This window comes from Schistocerca piceifrons, chromosome 1 (assembly GCF_021461385.2).
Source record: "Schistocerca piceifrons isolate TAMUIC-IGC-003096 chromosome 1, iqSchPice1.1, whole genome shotgun sequence".
Taxonomy (NCBI): Eukaryota; Metazoa; Arthropoda; class Insecta; order Orthoptera; family Acrididae; genus Schistocerca; species Schistocerca piceifrons.
The window spans coordinates 493,368,319-493,381,063 of record NC_060138.1 but is presented as its reverse complement, the minus strand read 5'-3'; the positions used below and the strand labels follow the sequence as shown (position 1 = coordinate 493,381,063).

Genomic DNA, 12,745 nt, shown 5'->3' with positions numbered 1-12,745 from the left:
TCAGACAGTCCCTTCTTAAACAATGCCTACAGTATAAGATCCACACACTCTCCAAACTTCCAAGTTTCTATACTTAGCAGTTTGGGCTGGGTGACCCTAGGTTGAATTTCCACAAACAGTGAAACACGTATTTCTTCATCTCTAACAGAGAAACCAAACACTGTTTTCAAAGATTGAGTTTTAAAATGCCTCCGCAATGAAATATTTTCATAAAACATTTCACCCCCCTTAGGGGTTGAATTTCTAACAACTGTTACGTGTATGTTTTATTTCTAACAGGGAGCAAAAATACAAATTTTCATAGATTCTGCTTAAAAATGTTTGGACAATGAAATATTTCCATAAAAACTTTCCTCCCCATTTCACCACCATAGGAGTTGAATTTCCAAAAACAGTGAATCATATTTTTTATTTCTAACTGAGAAGCCAAATTCAGATTTTCATAAATTTAACTTTAAAAATGCTTTCATAATAAAATATTTTCGTAAAAAATCTCATTCCCTATTTCACCCCCTTAGGGGTTCAATTCCAAAAACAATGAAACACGTATTTTTTTTTTTATTTTTAACCAAGCATTCAAATACCATTGTTCACATATATACCTTTAAAAATATGTTAATAGTTCTTTAATAATTGTATATACATGATGTGGTTATAATAGAGGGAAACATTCCACGTAGGGAAAATATATCTAAAAACGAAGATGATGTGACTTACCAAATGAAAGTGCTGGCAGGTCGACAGACACAAACATACACACAAAATTTCCCTTAAAACCCACATCCTTTCGTTTTTCCCTCTCCCTTAAAACCCACATACTTTCGTCTTTCCCTCTCCTTCCCTCTTTCCTGATGAGGCAACAGTTTGTTGCGAAAGCTTGAATTTTGTGTGTATGTTTGTATTTGTTTGTGTGTCTGTCGACCTGCCAGCACTTTCATTTGGTAAGTCACATCATCTTTGTTTTTATATATATATATATATATATATATATATATATATATATATATATATATATATATATATATATAAAACTTTCACCCAATTTTTTTTTTCTGGCCAAGAAGATAAATACCACCAATTTTCATAGTTCTAGCTTTAAAACTGCCTCATAGCAAAATTTTTCCAAAAAAACCTTTCATCTCCTATTTAACCCCTTAAGGTGGGATTTTTGAAAAATCCCTTCTTAAATGACACTGTATAAGATCCACACCTTCTCCAAATTTCAAGTTTCTCTCATTAGTGATTTGGGCTGGGTGGCAGTCAGTCAGTCAGGACATTGCCTTTTATATCTAGAGATTAATTCCTGCATGTTGCTCTAATAGCAGTTAATGAGTGATACAGAATTATCCATTGTGTTGCAAAATTTGTTGTTCTGTAAATGGTGATTAATATCTAAATATAAGAGGGAAGAGTTGCATATCAGAGGAGAAGAGTGTGACACTGAAACTGAGAATCAGCAACTTTAGCTAAAGAATTACAGCACTAGAACATTCAAAATATTATAAAAGATAATGAAAGGAGGAAACTCTCAAGAAAACTAAAATATTTAGAATTTATGTAGGCTATGGCTAGAGCAATGAAATATTTATAGAAAAACATTTTTATTTGCCAATCAACTGTATAAATTATTTTAATTCAGCTGGTTTTGGTGTTTTCAACCATCATCAACTAAAGGAACTGAAAAAAAGCCATACTTCATATACACAGACAAGAACAAAAAAAATTAAAGTTCTACTTCTGAAAAATCATTTGGCAAAATGCAACGCTATCAGCTTTTGATAAACTCATACAAAACTTAGATAAATTACACTTGCATACCTGAACAGTTAACAGGCCTATGTAGCAACAACTGTCGTATGATTGTGCTGCATTTACTTTTTGCCAATTCTGTATTTGGTGAATATAAGTATCCTCCGTGAAAAATATGCATTTCTAAACCAACAGGTGTTATAATTTTGTAACTAGGCCCTACTGCATATTATGATGACGTTCACGGATACAACTTTAATTGGAGTTCAGTATTTGAAGTAACACTGTGGAAAAATAAAAAAAATAGCCATTTTGCACCGGTGGACATATCAGTGTAACTGAGTAGCAAAATTGCGTGTGATAAGATGCATAATACATAGGTGCATGAGACAAAACATTTTATTTGTTAGAAAGTGGAATTTTTTCTCTCCAAAGAATGCTCACAGGCTTCCATTCAGAACATAGGGACATAGATATGGTATTCAGCTAACTCTGAAAAAAGCGTACTGTCTTTGTGGGTTTTATCTATGACTGCCATTTATATGTGCAATAAAAACAACAACATGAAGGGAAACAACCCCTCGTCATGTAGAGGAAGCATTGAGTAACAAGTCATAAGAATAATACAGTTTGATTATTAAAGTGAAATGAAACAGAAAATACATGCCAGGAGACTATATTGTATGATACTTGACAGTATGAAAATGTTACAGTTTGTAGGTTGAATTATAAGAGCCTCTTGTGACAATTGTACCTCTTTAGTAGTTTTATTATCTACAGTAAGTTTTTGATATATTTGTGAGTCTGCATAATTGTACATGTTAGCTACATTGAAAAGAATGTAATGAATTTCCAGGAGTGATGAAATCGTATTGTTGGTAACACTCCCATTAAAATCCTAGATTAATTTCACATAAATGGTGATGCCCTAATACATAATTGCTAGAATGTGTACTTTAAGTGTATCATGGTTATTGGCAGCTTCTTCAATCTTACTTTTCCGGTCCCTCAACTTTTATGCCTTATCCAAAATACAATATTTTTATACTAAAAACTGAGGATTCAAAGACGGTAAATAGTGGGTCCCTAAATGTCTTTTTTAGTAAATATCATACAAAACATTTTAGTCGTGTACTGGGGCAAATTTTAGAACCAATTATCTATATCTATTTTATGTGTTATTTATCACTGCTAAGGGGATTGAACAAAAAAAAATCTCTAAAAGGTTTTATTTATACCTGAATTGACAGCCCAAGATATTAAAGTTGCAGGATATACCATCACTAAGCAATCTACATGCTAGTTCAGAATCTGAGATAAACAATAACTTCTCTTTTTATACAGGGAACACTATCTATTTATCTGCTATTGCAGTAAATGTGAGGCACAAGCTAATGATCCTGATCTTACAAGTGATGATGAAGAGGAGGAAGAAGAAGAAGAGGAAGAGGAAGAAGAGGAGGAGGAGGAGCAGGAGGAGGCAGCAGAGGAACGTATAAATTGTGAAAATGAGTCTGATTAATTTACTATTTTGTACAAGTTCATATCATAAAGAATGCATATATATATTTCATTGAAGAACATATATATTCATTAAAGTGTCACTCAGATACAAAGAATCTATGAAATACAATGTAGCAGTTATTGTATTGAAACTATTATTTTATACGTGTTAAAGTTAAACCTGAAATATTTGTATACATTTTATTGTAGCAACACATGAATTTACCTGAATGTAAACTATATCAGATTAAAATAAATAAATTATATATGTCTATATTAAATGCACAGTGTAACTGATTTATTTTTTAATCATTCTATACTGTGTTTGAGAATGTCAGTTCCAGTGTTTCGTGTGCTAACAAGTGCCTTTAACTTATCCATTAATCGACATGTCCACAGAGTTAAATGAGCCATGACTGACCAAAATTGGAACCCCCCCCCCCTCCCCACAAGATGCTGAACTTGAAGAGTAATGTAGAACGATCTTTATGTGACAAAAACATCCTTAAAATGTGTGCATCACCATGTAACACAGTTTTAAAAGGCTTCTGCAAGAGTAAATGTTGCTTTGGAGTTACTGTTATTTGGATATCTCATGAAAGTACTTTTCCAAATGCGTCAAAACACCAGAAATGTTGTAAAAGCAAAAATGGTCTTTTACGGTGACATTACAGCTTCTTTTGTCCAACAACCATACATCTTATAGAAATGGATGTGTGTGTGTGTGTGTGTGTGTTTTTTCACACCACCACCTAAACCCCTGGACCCATTTCAACCAAACTTCGTATAAATATACCTTACTGTCAGGCAACAATCACTGTAGGTATAAAAACCACCTACTTATCAAAGGGGTGGGATATGGGTGAAAAAGAAGTGTAGTCCATGACGTGTATGTTCCCAGACTTTATTCATCCAGTATCTAGGAATGAGAGCACTTAGCAACATGCACGTGATTTCAAACCTTAAGAAAAGACAAAGAAAAATCTCACCGACAGCCCCTACAACATGATGAAAGGAAACATGTTTATTGCTTACTACTTTTCCGCATTCATGCAGCGAAAGCACTGTATGTGGCATGACATAATTTTTACTTTTTTATTACTATCTGCATTACAACACTTTTATAGACTGTGTGTGCATGTACCACTGAATGTAAGTGCAAAATTACATCATTGTGTGTCACATAGTTGGAGATATTTCGTAAGGAACGCGATGGGTAAAAAACTCGTGAATCAAGCACGACATTAAATTTATTACTATGTTGCTACTAACTCCATTTTGCAACTTATTTTGCAGACAGTATTAGCCGCATACACTGCTGAATGTACCTACAACGTAATATTGCACAACACTTAGTTCACAAGATAAGATGTCATACACATTAAGCACAAGGCCAGAAGGTGTCGCGTACAAGTGTGGACACACAACTGTACCCATAGAGTAATACCTTGGCAACGTCAAGTTTCTCCACTAGTTTACTAATAAAATCACCCCAGGGTTAAAAACAGTAACAACTCAATATAATAATAATACAATTAATATTAAGCAAAAACTAGATTATTAGAAGCTGGAATCTTTTAAAATATAAAATAGAAAACTATAACCATATCAGTGTGATCATATTTTAAAGTTACCATATGCCATACTTATGGTTAATATTAATCCTGATACATCTGAAAATAATACCACTTTAATACTTGCCAGAGTTTTCAAGGGTGCCCATACCTGTCGGCAAGGGATATGGCTCTCAGGGAAAGGAAAAAAAAAAAAGTGTAGACAGGTGTTTTTCTTTCAAGAAAATGCTTTAAAAGGCAGTATTGCGCAGGCTTTTAACAGAGTTGGAACTGGAACTTTGTTATGGCTACTTACAAGTCATCATTCATCTTCCAAAATATTCCACAAACAGCCCCCCCCCCCCCCCCCCCAAAAAAAAAAACACCTATCATATGGGCACCACTGAATGTTTTGTCAAAATAAAAATAAGGTACAGAAGGAACTGAAGCTAAATGGGAATGAAATGAAACCCTATGGAGAAGATAATAGGTTACGTTAAGTTAATCAATAACTTAAGAATATGCCACAAATAACTTGTGGGGTGCAGAGCGGAGCCCATTTCCTATTGTGCCACTTATTAGAGCTGCTTCTCATTCCATTTGTGTATGGAGCACAGGAAGAATGACTGCTTGAATACATTTGTACATGTCATAATTACTCTTAATATTGTCTTTACAGTCCCTGCTGCAGCAATATGTAAAGGGTTGTAGAGCAGTTGTAGATTCCTGACTCATAGTAACGTTGTAAGCAGCCTTTCGCAGGATAATTAACATTTATATTCAAGCATCTGCCAGTTCAGTATTTTCATCATGTCCGTGGGTTAAACAAACACATCACTACTTGTGCTGCCCTTCTTTCAATATGTTCAGTGTCCCAAGTTAATAGTATTTGGTGTTAGTCCCATATATGTGAATAATATTTTAGAATGGGTTATAGACATACTGCATTTCCCCAGCATACTAACAATGAGCGTAAGTCTTCTCTCTGCTTTACGTACGTCTAAACCTATGTGATTATTTCATTTCACCTCAACAAACAGGTAGATCATTCCAAATTCCTTTCATCGGTTCAATATTATCTTCCACAGCATGAGAACCATTTCTTCAGATCTCTGTTTCCTAAGTCTGAATACTGATTTCTCATAATGATGCACTTTTTCAGTTTCTTATTGGTTGAGTGAGTGAGGAAGCAGCTCCTGTTCGAGTGCAGGTATTACATCCCACTCCTTTGAAAATAGAAGCTCACTATACATAGCAAGGACTATTTTTGTAAGCTGTAAGTAGAAAATGTGATGCAACTTATTCCTGCTGTAACGGTTCACTCCTTATGGCTGTCGATATACTGGGTTCCTATTCACACACTAATTTCTAAAAGCAAAGACAATAACTAGATGCAGCAAACTGTACATGGTGATGTTTTCAAAATTGGCTGCTTCATTTATCACCACATTCCTTACACCAACATCATTGACCCTCTTTTGAACATGTTTGGTCCTTTAATTACAGAATATTATGCGATACAAGCATAGTAGTAGAAAGTAATATTTTCAGAAGCAATTGACTACAGTGGCAATATGACTGCAGAGAGGAAGAAGACCTAGGAAAGCAGCAGGGTTAAACACAGACACATTTTGTGTGTGTGTGTGTGTGTGTGTGTGTGTGTGTGTGTGTGTGTGCGCGTGCACTACAAACTATGTACGAACAAGTGAGATTAACTCATAGTTGTCAGGAACTGTAGCAATTTACGTAATAGTGAACTGGCTCTACAAAGAGGCACAATAAAATTCACCCTAGCCAACCACACTTTTGTAAATTTTACCAACTTCCATATAGCATGTCTCTTCCTTCCAGAAATAGTTGTATATCCATTTTCATTCATTCTGTACAGGTGTCTGCAATCTCTGCATCATCTCCAATATTTTCCACATTCCGATGGACTCTTTTTTCGCAATTTCTAACCAACTTCACCCCAGTTTGCACCTACTTTCTTTCTTAGAAACCTATATCTCCTACAGGCCATAGTTCATCAAGAGGCATTTATTGGCAAACAGAGATTGTTTTGACGATGGTACTGTAGTGCTTAATTTTGACGCTTCTGAAGATGACCTATGTATAGTAGATTTTTGATCAATCTGTATGCCCTTTCAACTTCTACAATTTGATCCTCAACAGCTACCTCATCAAATCCAGTCCCTTGTATAGTCTCCCAAAGGTTCTTAAACCTCTTGAACGTTTCACTGTCTAATCTCTGTTTCAAGTAACTTTAGTACTTGTATGAGATAAATTTGGTTATTTTCAACTGAGGTCTTGCATACTGTTTGGAATCCATTCTTTTCTAAGAGGGTGACTGGTACTTTTTTACACGGTTTTCTGATAATACTGCAATATTAGCAACAAATGCCAGGCACTTGACTATAATTCCTCCCAACTTGCTTCCAATGCCAAGTACATTTATTATCTGACTCTTCAGTTCTGAGTTTCAAATTCTCTCTCCCTCTTTGCCTTGTCTTACCCCTGTCTTAATTTTGAACAGATGAGATATGTGTCATGAGCTTCAGACTGGACATTATGTTGGTTAGGGGTGTCTCTAACTATATTCTCTAGCTTGGCTTTTCTAGTAGCTAAGAATTCTATGACATATTGTCAACACAATATACCATTGTTCTCCAAGTGCAGGGTCCAGCAAAAATCCCTTCCATATTTGGAGAGGGTGCTGTTTGAGTTGTAGTGGAGGTACTCAGGTATAGGGGTGTATTGATCGATAGCAATGTACATGCCATTTTCAGTAGGTGCAATCACTTGGCTAGGTGAGGATCGTGTGTTTTTGTAGAGGAGTATTTTCATAATGGTGGTTCTGAGAATTGCTACTCAGCAAGCATTTTATATTCCGTTTGAACGTGACTGACATGATTCTGTTTCTGATAGAAAAAAAAAAGAAAAACTATTTGAATTTGGGTATCACGAGCACCAGGTTCTGCACCAAAGAAAATCTAATGGCCGACCTCGAACTGTAACAACGTCAGAAAGTGCGGGCCATGTTAAGAGCAACCAGCAAGCAATCTCCAAAGCATTCAGCACTTAAACATGCAGCTGCCCTGGGGATTATTTGAGAGGAGTGTAAGAAGAATCCTGCACAAAGATCTTCACGTGCACCCATACCAAATGATGGTTACCCAATAACTAAGTGAGAGATATTTTGAAACTCGCAGAGCTGTGTATGAGGAAATTCTTCAGAACATTCTCCCTGGTGCTGTTTCAGTTTCTTCTGATGAGGCCCATTTCCACTTGTCATGTACTGTAAACTTACAAAATTACCCCTATTTGGCAGCAGGAATCCATCAGGTACTTCAACAAAGACCCGTTCATAGTCACCATGTGATGGCTTGGCGTGTCACTGGTGAATCTGGTATGAGAGGCCTATTTTTTTTTTAAGATGATGGTGTAATGGTGACAGGTAATTCAAATCGCTACTGTCACAGGATAGAGATCTTCCTCTGGCCTAAGTTGAACCAGTTCGTTGGGGCCCACGAAGAGGGACGAGTCTGGTTCCAACAAGACATAGTGACAATTCACACTTCTTCACATTCTCTATAAATTTAGAGCCATTTGTTTCTTGGATGTGTTCTCTCTTCGTGACAAGATGGTGCCTGGTCACCAAGGTTACATGATTGATCACCTGTTGACTTTTTTCTTAGGGGACACTTACAGGTCCAAGTGTACAAATATCACCCCGCAAACCTGCAAGCAGTTAAGGAGGTATCACCCAGGAAGTGGCTACCATTCTATTGGAAATGACATAACTAACTATGGATAACTTCTGGGAAAGGCTTTTTCAGAGTCTCAACAATGGAGGACACCACTTACGGATATAATTTCTAAAACCAATGAACGAAAATTGATCTATTTGTTGTTCACAAAAAAGTTTTTTTGCCTGCATCTTTTTTGTTTGTTAGTCCCATTTGAAATATGGGAGGTCATTTTGCCAGATCCTGTATTTGCAGACGTCATTACTTGCAGTAATTCAGAAATGAGATGCTCTCACCTTATTCTGCTGAACCTCATCCTCAAGAAGTTTTGAAAATTTACAGAGGGCAATTTCAGAAATGTTGAACTCTGAGCATTTTGAATATCTGATGATTTTCAGGGGATAATTTACACTGATACTCATCTAGCAACTCCTAAAGACATATTTAGATTCTATGAGTTCAGGTTTCTCGAACACTGAAATCTGACCCCACCAGATACCAGTTGTAATCACACTGGATTGCTATTGGCATCCAGGGAGAGAGACAGAGAAAGAGAGAGAGGGACGTGTATATCCTCTGTGGATAATGGATAAGTACTTATCAGAACTGACAATCAGGGGAAATGATCAAGAACAGAAAGAGGTTACAGTGGTACGTAGCAGCCTACATTTTAAATCAGTGTCCACAAGATCTGGCAGAATTGGAGGAGGAGAGAACAAAGAATGATGCAGAAGGCCAACACCTTGGGATACAAGAGAAACTCTTCACTGACAATTGTTCCACAAGACAGAACCCCCTAGAACATGACTCTTAGCAAGCGCACAAACATAAAGACGTGCAACAAACCTACAGCAAAAATAAAATTCTCTCCTTGTGTTTGAAGCTTTCATTTTGACTCATTGCAGTTTTAATGTATTTGTCTTCAGGAGACTGAAATACTGAACATAACTGCAGAACAATTTATTCTGCAGCAAACAAACATGCACTAAAAGTGACAGCGGCTACAGAATGAACAGCTAATTACAAAGACAAACATAGTCGCAAACGTAAAATATCCCAATGGAAATTGAATGTAGATAGAGCATAAACAGGATAGAAACAGTAATACTGACGGTAACAAGTGTGTAACGATGAAAAAGAAACAACACATGTTATTTAAATACATAAAATGGAGAAAGAAAGGAAATAAAAACATAAAGCAACAACAAAAATTTGAAAACTAAAATCTGTCAACAAGATAAAAGAAGAACCATGAAGGTAGCAAAATAATTTCTCTAAAATCACAGGCTAAATCCCTGTACATACAACATTAATTGGTTATTTTCAGTATGCCAATTTTTCTTTCCAACATATTTAATCTACATGTTGCAACTGACTGAAAAAGTAAGGTCTGACTATGGTTCTAATTAGAAATGTACCTTTTATTCAATGTACCAGTGTCGTACAACATACGTGTTGCAACATTACAGCTGATCACAAAAATGATTTAAATATATAACTTAAAATCTAATACAAAATATTACTATTCATGAAGTTTTCAAAAAATAAATAATAGAATGTTAAGCCTCTTACCCCTTTGAATCACATTGATTAGCAAGTAATGTGTTAATGCATACAACCTTACAGAAAGTGTCACAGCCTATAACTTTCCTATTGGAAGAAATAATTCAGTGTCGCAACTTGCACAGTCAGTAATATCTTCTACAACCACATAATGAAGAGTACTTCTGTATGAGAAAAAGTTATGAGGAAATGAAGACAGTGACAATACACAAATTTGCTTACATCCACAAACTAATGAATCAATATGAAGAGTAAATAAGCTGTACACTTTAAAGAATGGTTTAGGAGAGAAAAAGGGGGAGAGCAGCACAGTAAAGGGTATACAAATAACACATTAATTCTACAAGCTATCTTCTCAATAACTTTTAATTGTCTAGTTGTAAAAATAATACAAGTACATTTTAATGTCCAAAAGTGATGATAAAGCATGGGAAGACTTTACACTATGAATCACTTTTCCACAGTTTTATTGTTTTATCATTCTCCAAAGCAGCAGAAGCTATAATGTTCTCTGTAGGATGGCAACCTGTGCACAAAACTATGTCTGTATGACCCTGGAGCTTCTGGACAATTTCTTTTGTCTGGAGATTCCAGATGTAGACCATATTATCTTCAGAGCCAGACACAATCCATTTGCCACCAGTAACAGAAAAATTTGCAAATATACAGTACTTCTCATTTTTATGTCCTGTGTATGTCTTAAGACATTTTCCTTTGCTATAGTCCCAAAGCTTAAGCGTACTGTCCAATGTTGCAGCAAGAATATATTTACCATTTGGTGAAAATTTGACAAATGAAACAGGAGGGTTATCATCATCAATTAGTGTCTTTAAGCACTGTCCTGAGGCTGTATCCCAGATGCGACAGAGGCCATCATAGCTACTTGATACAATTAGAGAACCATCCCTGTTGAAATGTACAGCACTAACAGGGTCAGAATGGGCAGGCAGTGTTTTCAGACATTTCCCAGTCCTTACATCCCAAATACGAACACTTTCATCAAATGAGCCAGAAACTATCAAATTAGACTGTGGATTGAAATTGCAGCAAAACACATAATTGCTATGTCCCTTAAGAGTCTTCAAACATTTTCCAGAACTTAATTCCCAAATTTTTAAAGTTTTATCATCAGAGGCACTTACTAGCAAACGACTGTCACTTGACCATGAAACATCTGAAATTCCAAGCTTGTGACCGGAAACAGTTTTTTCAAACTTCCCATCATACGCTCCCCAAATTTTTATTAATTTGTCAGCAGATGAGCTGGCAAGCCATTCACCATTCGGACTAAATTTCACTGACGAAACAGCTTTTGTGTGTCCTGCCAATGTAAATTTGAGGGCGTAATTTGGCCTTACAGATGACCCCGTCTTCGTGGTGGCACTACCGGATTTGCTGACTGGTGCTGGCGTAGACTGATTGCCCGACCCATTTTGGGCACTGTTCGGATTTGATCCAAGTGGTATCATAATGAGGATCTTAGCATCATTCAAGATACTACACCAACGTCAGCATAGTCAGTCCTGGGAGAAAAAAAAAAAGAGTTAGCTCTGAAACAATGTTTTTTGACAAGAGTTCACATTTCGAATGCATCCTTATCAACATAACAACTCCAGTATCGAGTACGTCTGTGAATAGGTATGTTTCACCTTCATATAATGCGCAAAACGGTAAAAACTCTTACATTTACTATGATAGCATGGAAAACTGTCCGCGCAAAAATAACTTACCATCACTGCAATATCTTATACTGAAGACGTATACCAATTGTACGGTACGTAAAAACGCTTTAGCAAATAAACGTCAATTCTGTCACATACATTCTCCAGTTTTTAATCTATATCCAGTTAAACATCGAGAATACGTAGACCAGAGCAATTTGAACATAACAAGGTTAAACACACCACCAGAGATTTGACAAATACAATTGGAAATCAGCTTGGGTTATAAAATGTACATAGGGAGATATCATACATTTATGGAAATTTTAATGCTATAGACGTGAAATTACACAGTTCTGACATGCACTCACATTGCAAAAAACCACATTTCATCCAGACTTAAATTATCAGGCACTATTCGCGCCTTCTGGAGCATTGTTTTGTATTTGAAACTTTCGTCATCACTATTCGCGCTTTCTGGAGCACTTTTTTGTTTTGTATTTGAAACTTTTGTTTACCAGTTTATACCTCTCTGACTCGACTGTCAATAGTATCTCTTTGGTCAACATTAATTATTGCTGAACAATCTGTCATCAGTGACCTCTACAGTAGTGGCAACAGTGCTTGTACAGGGCTTCGTTTTCGAAATGGTGTTGTAAATTGATTTTTTTTCATTTGATAATGCATGAATCATGACACGAACCTGAATTTGTTTAACATTTACATGTTTTGAGACGAGTTATTTCTTACCTTTTAAATGAAAATATGTATTAAGACCTTTTTCTTGAGTTGCAGGACATCCACAAGGCCATTTTACTTGGGATCTGTGGAAGGTAAATGAGGATATTTGTTTTTATTGTAAATATTTATTGTTCATTATTGTTTTTCCGACTTGTCGTACATCGTGAAGGATCTCGTCAGTATCTATATCTATTGGAAGGAAAAGGACGCTACATATAATCTAATAGTA

The 12,745-nt window shown here is 35.9% G+C and overlaps 2 protein-coding genes across 6 annotated transcripts in view; one reads left to right on the top strand and one right to left on the bottom strand.

The window, feature by feature from the left end:
- The window catches only part of LOC124795619 (histone-lysine N-trimethyltransferase SMYD5), a 76,224-nt gene extending 72,691 nt beyond the window's left edge, over nucleotides 1-3,533 (top strand). For all 3 annotated transcript variants that reach the window (XM_047259701.1, XM_047259709.1, XM_047259694.1), the window contains exon 10: nucleotides 3,094-3,533. In XM_047259701.1, the coding sequence (XP_047115657.1) occupies nucleotides 3,094-3,271 (178 nt within the window). In that variant the 3' untranslated portion in view covers nucleotides 3,272-3,533. The remainder of the gene's footprint in view (nucleotides 1-3,093) is intronic.
- Nucleotides 1-12,366, bottom strand: part of LOC124795643 (WD repeat-containing protein 5) — a 34,729-nt gene extending 22,363 nt beyond the window's left edge. Inside the window, exons 1-2 of one of the 3 annotated variants that reach the window (XM_047259719.1) lie at nucleotides 12,147-12,310; nucleotides 10,463-11,637 (exon numbers count right to left, since the gene is read on the bottom strand). In XM_047259719.1, coding sequence (XP_047115675.1) covers nucleotides 10,558-11,583 — 1,026 coding nt within the window. In that variant the 5' untranslated portion in view covers nucleotides 11,584-11,637; nucleotides 12,147-12,310 and the 3' untranslated portion in view covers nucleotides 10,463-10,557. Of the gene's footprint in view, nucleotides 1-10,462; nucleotides 11,638-11,844; nucleotides 12,003-12,146 lie in introns of those variants that run through there. The other 2 variants (XM_047259726.1, XR_007016724.1) reach the window with 2 other exon arrangements.
- Nucleotides 12,367-12,745: the final 379 nt, after the last annotated feature.